At 37.1% G+C, this 17,899-nt stretch overlaps 2 protein-coding genes across 2 annotated transcripts; one reads left to right on the top strand and one right to left on the bottom strand.

Moving 5' to 3' along the window:
• Positions 1-791: 791 nt before the first annotated feature.
• On the top strand, positions 792-11,653 carry EMB3011 (RNA helicase family protein). The gene is made up of 18 exons (XM_086647960.1): positions 792-1,036; positions 1,405-1,517; positions 1,616-1,751; positions 1,860-2,075; positions 2,536-2,609; positions 4,359-4,620; positions 4,723-4,893; positions 5,028-5,173; positions 5,603-5,682; positions 6,113-6,221; positions 6,758-6,935; positions 7,745-7,974; positions 8,065-8,244; positions 8,427-8,498; positions 8,607-8,783; positions 9,357-9,418; positions 9,553-9,705; positions 9,808-11,653. Exons 2-18 carry the CDS (start codon positions 1,512-1,514, stop codon positions 11,405-11,407), a joined length of 3,852 nt encoding a protein of 1,283 aa, XP_086504086.1. The 5' UTR covers positions 792-1,036; positions 1,405-1,511; the 3' UTR covers positions 11,408-11,653.
• A 294-nt stretch (positions 11,654-11,947) lies between these two features.
• On the bottom strand, positions 11,948-16,084 carry LOC147532677 (ribulose-phosphate 3-epimerase, cytoplasmic isoform). The gene is made up of 8 exons (XM_086647961.1): positions 15,854-16,084; positions 15,098-15,102; positions 14,013-14,075; positions 13,759-13,865; positions 13,419-13,516; positions 12,749-12,841; positions 12,620-12,661; positions 11,948-12,297 (listed from the first exon to the last, which is right to left on the bottom strand). Exons 1-8 carry the CDS (start codon positions 15,965-15,967, stop codon positions 12,151-12,153), a joined length of 669 nt encoding a protein of 222 aa, XP_086504087.1. The 5' UTR covers positions 15,968-16,084; the 3' UTR covers positions 11,948-12,150.
• Positions 16,085-17,899: the final 1,815 nt, after the last annotated feature.

A 17,899-nucleotide genomic window follows, 5' to 3' on the forward strand; every position in this document is an offset into this window, starting at 1 on the left:
TGTTATGATTTATTAATTTTAAATTTTCGACAAATAATGTTGGTAAATTAGAAAAAGATGGATAAGAAAAAAAAAAATATGAGAAATGAAAATACGTTAGTAAGCATAACATCGAAGAGGTATAATAGATCGGAGAAAAACGATAGATAAAACAATAAGGATAAGGGTAAGTACAAAAAAAGGAGGTTTCACCCGATAAAAAAAGAAGGTATCGCTAATTAGGTTGTGTTTGATATCAGGGAAATAATTCCATGGAAATAAAAGAGTTCCATGGAAAGTCTTTCACGGAATTTGTTCCGTGGAAATAAGAGTTCTTTCGTTTGATAGTCATTTATTATTCCGTGGAATTACGAACTCTGTTATTTGGTTGACAACTAACTTCTACAAATATAATATTCAATGTGAAAATAATTAGTTATTTTGGAAATATACGAAAACTTGATTTCTATTGGTTGAAATTTAAATATTGATGAATTTGACAACTAGAGACATTTCATGAGGACACTCTGAAAATAGAGTGTCCTCTTGAGATATCTCTAATTGTCCAACTCATCAATATTGAAATTTCAACCAATAGAAATCAAGTCTTCGTATATTTCCAAAATAACTAATTATTTTTTTACAAAAATAACCATGCCACATAAGTAAAATAAAAAAGTTTAGAGTTTTGCATTGGAGACATACAAGAATTGAGGATCTCTATTTTCACCACCTAGGAGTGAGAATCTCAATTGGAACTTGACAAATAGGACTAATAGAGATTTTTTTGAGTTTTGCATTGGAGATGCTCTGAGGGACCAAATTATTCCCCTTCAAGAGCGACTATAGTTTTTTAACATTACAAATTTATATCCTTATAGTCGGCGGAAAATAAATAAATTAGATTTGCAATTTTTTTAGTTTCATCTCAAATAGTGAGGAAGAGATTAATAGTATAAAGAAGACGGAGCAAGGAAATTTGGGATTTTTCTGATTACTCCCTTCTCCTCCCACTAACAACTCCATCAATCTCGTCTCTCTCACACTCCAACACAAGGTCGGTTCTCTCTCTCTCTTTCTTTTATTCATCCATTGAAATCTCTAGGGCATCAGATTTGGTATTTCGATTTGTTAATAAATTTAGGGTTTTGGGTTTAAATTCTTCACGCTTAATCCTATTGATTTATCAAGAAAGTTCAGTTTTTTGGTTGTCGATTACTTTCCAATGAATAACTCATATTCGTAAGATTCATGATAAGAACTAGAAATCGGGGTTGGATGAATCCCTCACCTCAAAATAAACAAATGTTGGATTTTTCTTCATTGTTTCTCCCACGAAGCATTTAAATTGTAGAATTTGACAACTCAATTAGTTAAGCTTATATACTAATCCAATTTAATTTTTTTTGGGCAATTATTGCTTAGATATTGAACTGACAGAGTGATAAGGAAGAATACCCTTCTTTCTTTAAGCTAGAGGAATCTGGTGAAGGAGGAATTGACATCATATATATATATATTGATTGAATAATATGGAGGTGAGTAATGGGTTTCACGAGTTATTAATTTTTATGCAAACTTGATCGTTTTTCTTATATATAAATATACCGTCTTCGTCGAACTCTATTCTATTCAGGGATGTAATGGTGGAGCTATTGACCTAGATAAGACGACTGTAACATTAGAACCTGATGAAGTGAGCAGTGGAGGACTATTTATTTCTGGAAATGATAGAGTGGTGTTTAGACCTTCTGAAAAGAAATCTCTTCTTGGTATGTTAAGTCGTTGTCTCGCTGATTCATATTCTTCACCTTAGTTTTGTTATAGTTAATGTTATTCTTTATGCAACTTAAAGAACTGAAAATGCAATCTTTTAACAGGTTTAGATAAGCTTGCTAATGCAAAGAGAGAATGTAAAGATAAAGATGCATTTAAAGTTCCTAAAGGGCCCATTTCAGCCGTGGCTTCTGTAGATGATGAAGAGAAGTCAGTGTACTCGGAAGTGGATGAGGTTGGGACTGATGTAACTCATTGTGGATTAAGTCATTCGAGGCGTCGTTATCGTGGAAATACGGCAGAAAATACTCCTCGTTCTCGTAAAGCTTTTTACCCATCCCTAATCTATTATACTTTTTCTTCACCAGACTTTCTGTGTATGCATGAAATTGGACTGATCTCTGATAGCATTATTATATTGGAGTAATTACGTTGACGAGCTCATTTGTGCATGAACTAAAACATGATTAGAAACACCAGATATACTGTCAGCGAGGTGCTATTGGTTTGGATGGTAAATACCTTTACAATTGACTTGAGATCATGACGAATGGATTGCTCAGTTAGCATTAGGATGTTTAAATAGTTGTCGACTTTCACTTTGACAAAAAGAGTGTTAGTGCCCTTGTAACTAAGATTCTATACCCCCAAAAATACTAAGATCAACGCTTCCTCGTATCCATTTGCTGCTAATAGATATTAATACTTGTATAGGCAGAATTAGTATTTCTTTCAAGGTCATTTGACTTTAAGTATCAACATATTTCAATCTTATTGCAGAAAGTGGTTTGACAAGTGATGGGGCTAGTGATACATTTGAAGTTGATGTCGGAAACAAGCGTCTACGTTCTGAAGTAAGTTGCTCATCTTCTTATACAATCTTAGGTTTATCCGAAGGGGTGATGCTATATGATTCATGAAATTGTTCATTTGTTTGAATAGCTTGATTATAGAAGTGATATTCTTTTGTTGTAGCTTAAATGGTAGAAGAGAAAAAGTTTGCTTGGACTTTTGTTAAACGTGTAGCAGTAAAGTATCCTCAATTTAGGGACTCCAAAAATCATGAACTGTTTGAGTGAGCAAATAGGACAAATCGGTTCTGTTAAAAATTTCTTGGACCTATACTCTGACGTAATGTATACTTCTTTCTTATTTCACCCGTCACCACAACTCAGTTAGGCATTTTTCGAATTACACTTTTTTTTTTTGACACTGGATATGCTGATCTGCTAGAAAACGGATATTCCTGTGATGAAGAGATCATAGTACATATTCTTTGTTAACTATTTCACTTGTAGAGAAATCATTATTTAGATTTTTAAGCAGTAGTTGGAGTGTATGCCAGCCTTGTGGATGCATTTCAGTTCTTAATGGTGAGCTATGTGCAAGCCTCTCATGTTCTGGTGTCAGTTTGAGGTAATTTGGTCAAAACATAATGTGGTGTGAGACGCACAAAACTGCTAATATATTCCGCGGGGTTGGGAACAAGTTCCTGTTTGACTAGAGATGGTATTTAGTTCTTTTGCGACCAGTTAGGTCTTCTATTCTAGTCATCTTGTAGCATTCATGAAATTGACGAAATGGTTAGAATATTTTTTTTGTTTATATAAATAGTTTAGAGTATGTAAACAATAAGCACCATTACAGGCTGGTAGAGATGAATGGCAGCAACTATTAAAGGCACACGGGTAACGTCAAATGAAAGATTCAAGGGCCCAAATTCTAATTTGGCATGTCTTACATGAATGGCCTACTTAGATCCACATGTCTTCATGGAAATTCTACTACTTTCTAAGTATTAATTAGGATGGTCAAGTGTCTTTAATGTGCTTAATGACTTTAATGTGTTTAATGTCTTTTATGATGTCTTTTTAGTGTCCTAGCAGTTTAGAAGCTTAAAAGTCTAGAAGTAAAGGTTGTATGGGGTGTCAAGGGTTGGTTTTATGCCTATATAAGGGTTGTATTCCTGCTGTTTGAGGACATACAGAGAGTTTTCCAGCAGCTATTCAAGCAATCTGTATTTGTGTGATGCAAGTATACCCAAAAGTATGATGCCTAAGGGCTCTAGGAGTGATTCCTAGCTTTTATTGGTGTGATACTAGGGGTTATTTATCTAAGTATACCCAAAGGTATGATCCCTAAGGATTTAGGAGTGATTCCTAGCGTATACTAGTTTGATACTAGTGGTTTTCTATCTTATGTAACAATTACTTTCTTCCTTAATTCCTTTCTCCTTTCTTGTCCTACAACATAGGCCTCACGGTTCTTTTTTTTGTTTTTTTTGAGAAATCGACTACGATCTTCGTTAGTCGTTACAAGGCATTGATACGTCATGAAGATGTGATGAGCACGATAACCGCCTATTTTAAACCATAACGAAAGAGGCCTAAAGCCCAACAAATTTATTATATTAATTACTTCATATATTGCCTAAATTGCATGGGATAAATCTTGATTGCAAACTGCTTCCACCGACACTCGATCCCACGACCTCATGGACTTAAGAGGGGTGTCCAACCGCTGCACCAAAGGGTGGTGGACTTCACGGTTCTTTTTTGGTACTTGGCTTTGTTGCTTATCTTGCATTATTTTCCCTTTTAAAGGTTTCTACTCCGTCTGTTGGAAGCTCTCGAACTGTTCGATCTCGAAGCCCTTCGAAGCATGATAGAGATCGTCATGACCGTGAACGAAGAGATTCGCGGGATGATTCTGGATATGATAGAAGAGTGAGAGAAAGACATGGTGAAGACAGTTATGAACGCTTTCGTGGAAGAGAAACCCCTGGTCGACCGCATGAACAGAAGTATGGTGGGGATTATGGAAGAAAACGAAGTAAATACGATTCTTCTCCTCGATGGACACCTGGTATAGTAACCATGTAATTTTTTATTTCTACTAGCAAATTGCAATTTCTACATGTATTTCTTTTGGAGAAAACTGTTTTCTAACACTCTGATACAATTGCAGGAAGATCTGAGAGGGATAATGGAAGATCGGAATGGGAAGAGACACCACACCGAGATAGCCATTCTACTAGTAAGAACCATCGGCCTTCACCGGCCCCGATGTTATTTGGGTCGTCACCTGATGCTCGACTAGTGTCTCCATGGTTGGGTGGTAATACACCTTACTCTGCAGGTATGGTAGCAATATGTCCATCATATGAATGTTAGTATAGACGTGCATGCTTCTGAACTTGCAAAGCGAGATTGTAGATTACTGCTGTTACCAATTTTTTAACATTTATATAACTATAATTGGAAATGCTTCAGGCTCTGGTGCTTCTCCCTGGGACTATGTCTCTCCATCCCCAGTTCCAATACGCGCTTCAGGTGCCTCAGTGAGATCCTCAGGTTCTCGCTATGAAAGATCCCACCAACTGAATTTTTCTACTGAAAATTCAGGAGCAGATGCCGAGGTATACAGTTCACTTTGGTCTAAGTTCTTATTTTCCTTTTACTTGCGTGATTTGTTTTAGTGGCGAACTAGAGAAGCCCAAGGTAATAGCTGCTTGGATTTGGTTAGGTTTCTTGACTTCAGTTTCTACTTTTACCATCTGAAGGACTAAAAGTTTGTTCTGTTTCTTCCTAACCTTAGGTCAGCTTTATCTCGTTTGTATGTGTTGTCATTTTTCAGATTAGGTTATATTTATTATGGGACAGTATAAGTTTTTTTTTCCATTCTTTGTTCATCTTGTACGTAAATTCGCACCATAGACTTTCTACTTGTGGTTCTTCGTGAACTACTTCACAGTGACATTTTCGTCTTCTCATTAGCCTATTTATGCTACTGTACGAATCATATTTTAAATGTTGTTGAAATCTTGTTGCATTTCTTCTTATATCAGGGAAGCCCTGGAGATAAACAAAAATACGAGATTACAGAAAGGCAACGCTTAGAAATGGAGTACAACGCTGACCGAGCATGGTATTGAATTAGAACATTTTATCTGCTAATGTTATTTTCGTTAATTTTTTCTAACAAATATATCTTCAACGAAATGAATGGCCACTTTATAAGTTATAATGTTTTATCCTTTCAGAGTACTTATTTGTCTGTAGTGTTAAAATTGCTCTCCCTTGGTGAACTTTATTCTGCTAAACTAAAACGAGGTTGCAAATGATTGGACACCAAACCATCCGTGTGGTCATTTCATGGCATTGTTGTTACGACTGCAGAGCTAATCCATTATGATCATTTTGTTATTCAAGTTATTCGAACTTTGGCATGATTTTCAGTAGGCCCATGCTTGGGCTCCATTTGTTCCCGTTTGATTTTCCTTCAAGTTATAGACCAGAATTTTCCCATTTGGAATCTTACGGTCGTCTCACTTCAGGGTTTGATTTTTGTCTGGTAGGTACGACAGAGAAGAGGGTAATACAACGTTCGACGATGATAGATCATCAGCTTTCCTTGGGGACGAGGCTTCTTTCGAGAAGAAAAAGGCAGAGGTGGCCAAGAGACTGGTACATATACATCTTTTTGTACATTTTATTTTTCTGTAAGTACATAGCTTGTACCTGTCCATGAAAATATTCAGTAGATTTCTAAAAACATCGTAGCCTAAGGAGGTCACTAATTTATTTGCTTTCGTAAGTCGCGCCTTCATGGACTAATTTTGGGGGTGTCCATTATGTCCTAAAGAGTGAAAGAGGTAAAAAGATAACCAAATGCAAATCCACCTCTCAGTGGCTGCATATATGTTGCACTGATATGCGATAGCTTACTGTATCATGTGAAGTAGCAGTTTGAATGACCTCTTGACCTCCACAATTGAGCACAATCTTGTCTTAATGTAGATTTTGTTGTCTGTAGTACAAAACAGGCATTGGACCTTCTATTTTATATTCGTTGTGTCATAATCATATCTATAGGATCCATATGCTTACAGCTTATTTGTAGTTTATAATTGTTTCAGGCTTTCAGCTGATTACTATTTAATGAACTAGGCTTCCAAGTTACATTTTGTTGTCTCTTAAAAGATTGTGTGCCGTGATTGCAGGTTCGTAAGGATGGATCACTGATGACTCTAGCTCAGAGCAAAAAGTTATCCCAGTTAACTGCTGATAATGCTCAGTGGGAAGACCGCCAACTTCTGAGATCAGGAGCTGTTCGAGGGACAGAGGTGCAGACAGAATTCGACGATGAGGATGAACGCAAAGTTATTCTTCTTGTACATGGTATAATAAAAGTTACTTACTCATAGTAACTAACCACTTGCTACCTACCATGATTTTCAGTTCGGGAGTTTGTTACTGCTATGATGCTATCCTCAGTAGACTTGTATTCTATTGTGGTATATTATTATTTTAATTAGTTGGATATTTGCTGTTTATAGAAGATGTATTGCCTATGCAATGGTCAATTGAAAGCAGCAGTTGACTGAATGCATAACCGTGAAAGTGACAAGGGGGGGTTCGGTTGGCGAATAAATAGTAACAAGGGACAATAAAACGTGGAAGAAAAAGTTGAGCGGGAAGCTTGAGTGTACTGTCAATCTGAAATGACTACTTCAGTCATGTCCTCTATTACCTCAATCTTTAAAATTATATTGGCTAGACCGAGTAGCAGTGTGCTATCAATCCGAAATGGGTGATGACCTGATTTCTCACCAACCTGCATAGGACCTCAAGATGTCTCTTCGCATCTTATAAATAAACTCAAACACAGAAGTCACACAAGATATGTAAGTCACCTTTGATTGGGGAGGAAGTACATCTGGCTGGAAAATTAACAGGCGAAGAAGACGGGGGACGTAACATGATTTACGTAGAACATAGCTTTCCTTGACATGCTCCCAGCATCAAACATCTTCTCTAATTTGACTTTTTATGAATATGAGCTTTCTGGTTTCTTAAGTGATGAGGTCTTTATGTTAGTACTGCCTGTGTTTTATTCTGAATGCTAATTATTTCGATTTTATTTGAATCTACTCATGGCAGTTATATTGACTATGAAAATATGTTTGTGTCATCTTTTCTCCTAACAGATACAAAGCCTCCTTTTCTGGACGGTAGAGTTGTCTTCACAAAACAAGCAGAGCCTGTAATGCCGTTGAAGGATCCTACGTCAGACATGGCTATAATAGCACGGCAAGGATCTAAATTGGTTAGAGAAATTCACGAAAAACAGAGTAAAGATAAATCACGCCAGCGGTTTTGGGAGCTTGCAGGATCTAAGCTTGGTAACATCCTTGGTGTGGAGAAGACAGCAGAACAGGTCCTCACTCAAATAAAATTGCACTTAAATTACTATTCCCTGCATTGCCTGCCCAATCCCCAAGTCCTAATTTTATTCTTCAAACACCAGATTGATGCAGATAAGGCTGTAGTAGGAGAAGATGGTGAAGTTGATTTTAAGGAGGATGCGAAGTTTGCACAACACATGAAGGAAAAGGGAGAAGCTGTCAGTGATTTCGCGAAGTCAAAAACCTTGGCACAACAAAGGCAATACCTCCCTATATTTTCTGTGCGTGATGAACTGTTGCAGGTTAGCGCCTCCCTACATCATATGTACTTACGATATTTGCTCAAACTAGTTCAATCAGCTAATAAATTGCGGTGGAATTGGAACTACTGATGTAGCATTTTGGTATCAATAGTGGTAGCTTTCTGAATTGGACAAATTTCTATTTTTATCTGTTCTTACTGTATTTCCATTGCATGGATCAGGTAATTCGCGAAAACCAGGTAATAGTAATAGTTGGAGAAACTGGTTCTGGAAAAACAACTCAGCTTACACAGGTCTGTTTATGCTCTTAATTAGTCTCTTTGTTAATGGTTTCAAGACTGCACATGAGAATTCAGTGTCTTACATAATCCTTTTTCTTATGAATGGTAACCCTGCAACAGTATCTGCACGAGGATGGATACACAGTGAATGGCATTATTGGTTGCACTCAACCGAGGCGTGTGGCAGCCATGAGTGTTGCCAAGAGAGTCAGTGAAGAGATGGAGACTGAGCTAGGGGATAAAGTTGGTTATGCTATCCGGTTTGAGGACGTGACTGGTCCCAATACCATAATAAAGGTGAACAGTTGTTGGCCTTTAATATATCCTAGTCGCTAATGCTATCTCTTTTCCCTTTTCATTTGGGTGGCCTTCCCCCCTGCAAAATAAAGTGCCTGGCCTAATTTTAACTTTTAAGTAAGTTGCAACGAAGTATTAAGCTGGGGATTATTCGGTTTCCATCTGAACAGTTCTAAGTTGTTAGTTTAGTTCTATACATTACTTAGTGTATATATATTATGATCGAAGCTTTCTAATCCTTTCTCTTGCCCCCCGAAGACATCCAATTAAAATTTTTTTTGACATCTTAGTCTGCAAGTAAATCTTTGATATCACATTTTTCCGCTTCTTTCCCTTTGGCTACTTATGATAGGCACGTGAAATAGTTTTAGTTCTGTCCTGCGGACACTGTAGATATGCATATGGCTAACGTTATGATGTTTGAGTTTAAATGGATTACAAGAAGCCTAATTCATAAACTCCGTTCTTGTTCATGTTTTTTTTAATAGTCACTCAAGTATTTGCTTGTAGCCGTTGTAGTTCTAACTTCTGTTCGTGAATGTTATCCACTGAACTCTCTTATTCCATCTGCAGTACATGACTGATGGAGTACTTCTACGTGAGACGCTGAAAGATTGTGATCTTGAAAAATATCGGTTAGTTACTGCGACCTTTTCCTCGTTCTGTACGCAGAATTTAGTTCATTCTATTACGATTTCTTTTGCAAAATAGTGAGTATAGTTAGTTACCCTGCATTCATTGATTTACTAAAAGATTTTTCTGTATCTAGTATCGTTGTCATGGATGAAGCGCACGAAAGATCTTTAAACACGGATGTGCTGTTTGGAATCATGAAAAAGGTGGTTGCTCAGCGCCGTGACTTCAAACTCATTGTGACATCTGCAACCCTAAATGCACAGAAGTTCTCAGACTTTTTTGGAAGGTGAGATTTGTCGTTTGTCATTTTTCGTTTCCATCTACACGCCTCTATGCTCCATCGGCTCTCCCTCAGTCTTTTAACTAGGGTTGTTTTCTTTCTTTGCAGTGTTCCAATCTTCCATATCCCGGGGCGGACATTCCATGTCGATATCAAGTTCAGTAAAACTCCATGTGAAGACTATGTTGAAGCTGCAGTAAAACAAGCCATGTCTATCCATATCACTAGCCCTCCTGGGGACATTTTAATCTTCATGACTGGTCAAGAAGAGATAGAAGCAACTTGCTATGCCCTTGCTGACAGAATGGAGCAGCTTGTTTCGACCACCAAGAAAGGGATCCCTAAACTCTCGATACTCCCAATATATTCCCAACTCCCAGCTGATCTACAAGCAAAGATCTTCCAGAAAGCTGAAGATGGAGCTCGGAAATGTATCGTTGCTACTAACATTGCAGAAACGTCGTTGACCGTGGATGGTATATTTTACGTCATTGACACGGGTTACAGTAAGTTGAAAGTTTACAATCCTAGGATGGGTATGGATGCTCTCCAAGTTTTTCCAGTTAGTCGGGCAGCGGCAGAACAGAGGGCAGGTCGTGCAGGGCGAACCGGGCCGGGTACATGTTATCGCCTTTTTACTGACACAGCTTATCAAAATGAAATGCTACCCAACCCTGTCCCTGAGATCCAGAGAACAAATCTTGGTAATGTTGTTCTGTTACTAAAATCGTTGAAGATTGAAAACTTGTTGGATTTTGATTTCATGGATCCACCTCCACAAGATAATATCCTCAACTCAATGTATCAATTGTGGGTATTGGGTGCCTTGAACAATGTCGGGAGTCTGACAGAACTCGGGTGGAAGATGGTTGAGTTCCCATTAGATCCACCACTAGCTAAGATGCTCCTAGTTGGTGAACAACTTGGGTGTCTGAACGAAGTATTAACCATTGTCTCCATGTTATCAGTGACTAATGTATTCTTCCGACCTAAGGATCGTGCAGAGGAAAGTGATGCAGCAAGAGAGAAGTTTTTCGTTCCAGAATCTGATCATCTAACTCTTCTTAATGTCTACCAGCAATGGAAGTCAAATCAATACCGTGGTGATTGGTGTAACGATCACTATTTGCACGTGAAGATATTGAGGAAGGCGAGAGAAGTTAGGTCTCAGTTATTAGACATATTAAAGACCTTGAAAATTCCACTTACCACGTGTGGTTTGGATTGGGATGTCATCCGAAAGGCTATTTGCTCAGCTTACTTCCATAATGCTGCAAGATTGAAAGGTATAGGTGAGTACGTAAATTGTCGTAATGGGATGCCATGTTATCTCCCACAAAGTAGTGCTCTCTACGGTTTAGGTTATACTCCGGACTATGTCGTGTATCATGAACTGGTTTTAACGTCTAAGGAGTTTATGCAATGTGTGACTTCGGTGGAACCTCAGTGGCTAGCAGAGATGGGTCCTATGTTCTTCTCCGTGAAGGATTCAGATACATCTATGTTGGAGCATAAGAAAAAGCAGAAGCAAGAAAAGACTTCAATGGAAGAAGAGATGGAGAACTTGAGGAAGGAGCAAGCAGAGATGGAGAGAGAAAATAAGGAAAGAGAGAAAAAGAAGAGGGCAAAACAGCAACAACAGATATCAATGCCTGGTTTGAAACAAGGCTCTACTACTTATCTAAGACCAAAGAAGATGGGTTTGTAAATAGACATAATACTATTACGTTTTTAATCAGAACATCAGATAACTATTGTTCTGATGTTGTAACTTGTAACATTGAGAAAAAAAATATTTAGGTATGCTTTCTGGTAGTTCTAGTAGATTGCTTTATTCCTGTAACAACAGTGCATTAGATGGATAACAACATGAATATGCTATTTTGCAAGTACAGCAGATGTTTTCTTTCTGGGTAACAGATGAATGTGCTTGAGAAAAAATGCGGTTATTTAAGTATCTGTTATATTTACTTTCTGTTATAGATTTTGTCCATCGATTTCGTTATTCTTGAACAAATAATTCTGGAGTGTTTTCTGAGAGAGTTGGAAGAGTTGTATGGAAAGAGAGTATACAAGAGAGAAGGGCAAGAATTCTAGAGAACGGGTTGAGGCGTAGAAAGTTAAAGGCGTAGAAAGTTAATGAAAAGCACTTTGGGATCGAGAGATATGGCAGGCAGAGCACCTCAACTTAATGTAACAGAAATGGGCAGATTCAAGGAAAGATGTTAGAAAGCAAACAAGGACACCATTTATTGTTATAGCTCAAAATCTGATCAAATCATATAAAACAATGTTTCTGCTTCCAAATAAGTAATAGCCATAGGTAGGTATTATCCTTCGTAGTTTATATGCAGGTTCATTATTTGGATATCAGAATTTGAACACTATTGTACAGTTTTCTCTTAGATAACCAATGACTACAGGTTTTATGGTTCGGATCTTTCAACTGATTTAGCGGGATTTCTCAACACTCTTCCTCAGAATGGATATGACATCTGCTGGTTCTGGAGCTCCAAACACTGAACTTCCTGCTACTATACAGTTCGCCCCAGCTGTTGCTGCTGCATCAATAGTTGTAGGTCCTAACCCCCCATCCACCTGCATAATCAACCGTTCTTTAACTAAATCTCTTTGGAAGCAAAATGAAAAGATCTCGAAATTATGTTCCTGTTAGCTATATGGGAAATTTGGAACTAATTCGTCATTTTCAAGACCAAGATAAAGGTCAGATGAAAATGCAATTTTCTGAGTTCTTTTTCTAGAAGATGCACTTGGGATTTGTAATTCATTCTTCTAAGTATGACATCTACGCCAAACTGCTTAAAGCTGAGGATTTACAGTTTTGAAATCAAGAATTGAGAAGATCAGGCATGATTAGATTGTTCAGAAAGATCCTATAAGATAACTGCAGTAAGTTTACCTCTATATCAAGAGAAGGGTACTTCTTCCTTAATGCACGAACCTGATCATCCAAGAAATTCAGAAATGGTTATGAATATCTCAACATGATTTTAGTGATAAGTAGATGAACAATAGCATCAGAATTTACCTTATCCATAGTCTCTGGCATGAACTTCTGACCACCAAATCCAGGCTCTACTGTCATGACAAGAACCATTTCAACAGGATTTTCACCTTCAACCTGTAGCAAGAAAAAGGCAATCCCACCGATTTAATGAACCTAACTACCTATACAAGAAATGCTACAACGTTTGAAATTCTAAATTTATGATGTCCCCTCACTTCACTCTTTGGACAGAAATGATTAATATAGATTATTTTAATGATGGAATGATTTTAGACTACATATTCTGGTTTTATAATCATATCTTTATGAATAGTTTAGTTAGTAAGTAGTACCTTCTAATAAGCGAGTACTTCATCTCTGACTAATTGCAGAAAATCAAAATGACTAGTTATAGTAGGCATTGAACAAGCTAATGGGATACCATCTTTCTATTATTATGGTTATATAAAACTTACGCAACCATTTCTGAAAGATAATAGTAGTATAGTACAATAACAAAATGAATGTCTAATTCGTACTTCAAACTAGTATCAACTAGAAACTACATTTATGACGATGCTTGGTAGCCAACTCTTTCGTTAGTGGAGATTCATTTGTTTATACTACGTTTTCGACTTTTTCAAGGTTAAAATAAACAAAGTTTTTGTATTTGAAAACACTAAAGCCAACGGCAGAAAAGAACAATGCTTACTAGTGGATACACTTCTTCAATTGGAGTTCCAGGTTTCAGTGCCACACCAGGCCGCATGCCCTTCGCCTTGATGTTGTGAACGAGTTCTTGCCAATTATCTGCAGCAGACATGTAAATTTTGTCAACTCAAACTTTGTAGAAACACCTTTGTGCTGCTTATGTGTCAAACAGACCATTGAAATCTTATGCAGAATTTCAGACAGGTCGAAAGTAAGTGAATCATATACACATCTTATGCTGTACAAGGATCTGCTAATATTTATTTTGAAACTCAGACTTCGATTGAGTAACTCATTTACAAATTACTTAATAAAAAAGATGATGTAAAAACTATACCTACCTTTTGATACCTCCACATGAAAAGTAAAACCTGAAGCGCCAGCCTTTCCTAGAGGTTCAACATAATCAAGAGGATTTGCGACCATAAGATGGCAATCTAGATAAGCTCTGTGAGACAAAAAGGAGAATCTCAGTCAATTAAATAGAGAACTTTCCGTCACTCAGAATGTTTGGACTGGGGAAGTGTATCCATAAAATAAGATAATAGTTTCCAACTAAAATATCAAAATAAATAGAGAATACGAAATGTATTACTTTGTGTGCTTCCTCAAACTCTGGATGACTGGAGGTCCAATTGTAAGATTTGGGACAAAGTTCCTGCAATGAGTTATAAAATTGCCAATCAAAGAAAAAAAAAAGTGTTACATATGTTCTCGTTTTGCATTGAATGAACCCTTAGGAAGTAAATGGCCCCTAATTTGGCTCATGAAATCAAGTTCCAAAGATTACATCAAAGATCAAATTCTAAACATAGAAAGAAAGGATATGAATTTGCTGGCTGAACACTGGGATTAGGTAAGAGACTAAAGTATATGTAAGCCCTCTACGGTTTAACTTTTATGGACGTTAGTGAGTTTTACCTTCCGGTAACTATAAAATGGTGATGACCTTAGCCCTAAGTAGAAAACTGAGGACTGCCATGCATATCAGAACATGTAAGCAAATTTAAGAACTGAAAAGGATTAGGACTCGTTTTACGTTATCTCTGTTTAAATCTTAGAAGAAAAATAAAGACTTTTTAATAACAAATATATACAATGAAGTAAAAACAGAACTTGACAGCTTGGTAAGTATTACAAAGGTTTAGTTTCTTAGTTACTATTAGGAATACTGAACTAGAAGTTCACAATCGCCCAATTCATCTCTATAAAAGAATTTTACTGGGTTCCAAACTGGAACATTGAGCCTAAATGTTGCTTCTACTGGCTATCACATAAGCAAGGTTTCACAACCACTTCAAACTCTATTACGCTTCTTTAATATGATACCCCTCACCTTTTTATCAACTTAAAACATGATGTACTAGTCTGACTCGAGTCGACTTAAACTAGACAAAGAAAACGAGAGGAGTAATAGCTGAAAAAAAAATTTCTTTGGAAGATTTTTATGAAATATATGAAATTTATATGTATAAGAATGTATGGTTATTTAAGGGGAAAACATTGAAGACGAAAACGTTCGTCATCTAGTTATATAAGGTAAACGATAACCTAGAATTAGCAGCATCTGTGTAGAACTCAGTAAGTACAAACTTCAAGACGTAGTAGTTTATAGTTATAGCTAATTTTGTACTCCATATGACAAGGTTAAAATAAAAGAATAGCACCATCGTCACCTACCCATCCTGCAAACAAAAAAGAAACCAAAAATAGTTAGTTTGATTAAACCAATACAGTATAATAGTACTAGTTTAAAGCAGACCAATATAAATGAAATGATGTGTTCTAGAAAATTTTTTCGTGGATAGTTCTCACCCTTCAAAGAAATAAATACCAATTACCAGGAGGCTAAAATCCGAAGTAACAGGTATAACATATTATGTGACCTGCCCATTAGAGCTCTATGCCTCTATCTATGTGTGACAGTGTGAGAAACCATTTTCAACAACATCGATAGAGATCTATGTATCTTGTTTAGCTGATATAATGCATTTTTTCAATGGTGAAGTTTTTTCATCCTACTCCAATCTTTCTTCAATTTTATTCATTCAATCTTACTATTTTATGTCACAATAATAACTTTCTAAGCCCATCAACTAAATAATGTTTGGCCAATTATCATGAACAATGGGTACTTGTAGTATCAATTTGATTGATTACTACAAATTTTACTTCCCCTCCTTTGATTAGAAGCTAAAACAAGCAAAACCCAGGAACAACAAATAGAACATAAAAATAAGTTACAACCATCTGATCAATAACGAATCCTCAAAAATGATACTCCTTTTCATTGAATACGAACAGGAGAGTAACAGAGGAGTATTGTACTTGTTCGGATCACTGATGTATATGTCATTATAAGTCTGTTGAAACCCTAGATTTTAGAGGAATAGATAAAGAAACAAGTAGTAATAGAGATATAATAAGGTATAATACCATGATATCCATGTGAAGCCAATCGGCGCCACATTTAAGCATTCGTTCAGCTTCTGAAGCTAAATTAGCGAAGTCAGATGACAACATCGACGGTGCTATCTTCGCCGACACCATTATTACCTTCTTCAAGCTATACCTAGATATCAAGATGAGAGACAAAATTTGCACAAGAATAAGAAAAAAGAGAAAGTGATCTCTCTCTCTCCCTCTGAAATTTTGATGGGTGGGTGTGGGTGGGTGGGTGGTTTTAGTGGCCGGTGCAAAACTAGAACAAGAATAAAATAAGGTCAGCGCTTTGGGGAAAGCTAAGAAGACTTGGTCAAAAATTGGTCAATTTTGTTTGACAATTTTATTTAGGGGAAAGTAAAATAGCTTCTCCACCTCAGCTCTCTCTCTCTCCACCTCACTTCTCTCCCTCCACCTCATCTTCTCTCTCCACCTCATCTTCTCTCTCTCTTCTCCGATTAGGTCGCCGGCCGGAAAAATTTTCGGTCGGAGACCATAAAAAAAAAAAATTTCACTCACTCTCTCTCTCTAGAAACTCCGGCGAGTTCCCGTCTGTTCTTCAACAGACCAGAAATTTTTTTTTTATCATGGTCGCCGGCCGAAAAATTTTCCGGCCGGCGACCTATCGGAGAAGATGAGGTGGAGGGAGGTGAGGTGAGGTGGAGGGAGGTGGAGGGAGGTGAGGTGAGGTGGAGGGAGGTGGAGGGAGGTGAGGTGAGGTGGAGGGAGGTAAGGGGAAGAGTTTTTGATTTTGAACCATATTCCCTATAAAATATGTTTCCCCGGAAACTTTTCACTTTTCAAAATTTTGCATATTCCCTTTAAAATTTCACACCCCGGAAACTATTTAGCTTTCCCCAAAACGCTGGCCTAAAATAATGGATGCGGCTAAGGCCCCGACGAAATTACAAATTGTGAGAGGTCTCATGTGTGATTTGGGAGCTTTAGCTCCGAAAGTACACAAGCAGACGAGCCCGTAATCTCTGACTTTTTAGCTGGTCAAAGTAAAAAAGAGATTATCTTTAATCAAACAAAACCCAACAGATGAAATTTCACGTAGGCAAAACGTAATCAGGTTTAGGCTGGCAGTGGCTTATGATTTGTCACAAAAATTATGGGAGCTGCAAAAGGCGCCCAGTAAAACGCGATAACTGCAGATATAGGAGCCGTGTGTTTGACATTTTCACCCAATCCCTGCAATAGTTCGGCGAGCTAGGACGGTATCAACAGCCTTCGAGTTTCAGAGGTCCACGTGAAATTGTCAAGGCACACGCCATAACACCAATGAGCTAATTCAATAGAGGGGGTCTGGCCCGAGAAATTATTGGAGGTGCCCATATGTTTTCTTTGATAAAATGCTCTTCAGACGGAGAAGATAAAAGCCTAGCATCAAGTTTCTTGGCCCAAGCCTCAACTAATAACCCTACCCAGTTATTGTTTGGGCCTACATGGCCCATTATTTTTCCTAATAAGACTCTTGTACTATTGATGATATGCATGAACCATGCCATAATATGACTTTAGTTGTTTAAGAGTTTGGTTTATTAGGTTGTATCACTAATAAGGTTAGGTAGGTTGTTAATTGAAATCAACCTAATGAATCTTTCCATTACTATTTTGTTCTATTCTTGATATTTATGAAAGAAAGAGAGATTAGATACTGACATGACTAAAATTTCTATTCTTGATAATTGATATGAATTATGGAGGGTCCCATTAACATGAAATGATGCAACCATTCAGAAAGAGAGATAAATAAAAAATTTAGGTAAACCAATCATCCTAATGCTCATTAAGAACAAAATTGGATTACTTGGTTACAAAAACTGAAGCATTTTCTTACATCTCTCCATTTATAATTTTTTAATTTCTCTATTTGAATTTGAAACCGATAGGTAGTTGGCTTAAACATGACGAGAATAAGAATATCTTGTGGTGACTGAAAAATTATTTATCTGATTGCCTTGGTCCTTATCTTGTGAATTAGTCAAAATTCAACTTAGACAGTATGACAGTAGAAAATTGTATATCGGAAAGTTC

Source organism: Eschscholzia californica, unplaced genomic scaffold (genome assembly GCF_041429995.1).
Source record: "Eschscholzia californica isolate CP2 unplaced genomic scaffold, dmEscCali1.0.p SCAF_6, whole genome shotgun sequence".
Taxonomy (NCBI): domain Eukaryota; kingdom Viridiplantae; phylum Streptophyta; class Magnoliopsida; order Ranunculales; family Papaveraceae; genus Eschscholzia; species Eschscholzia californica.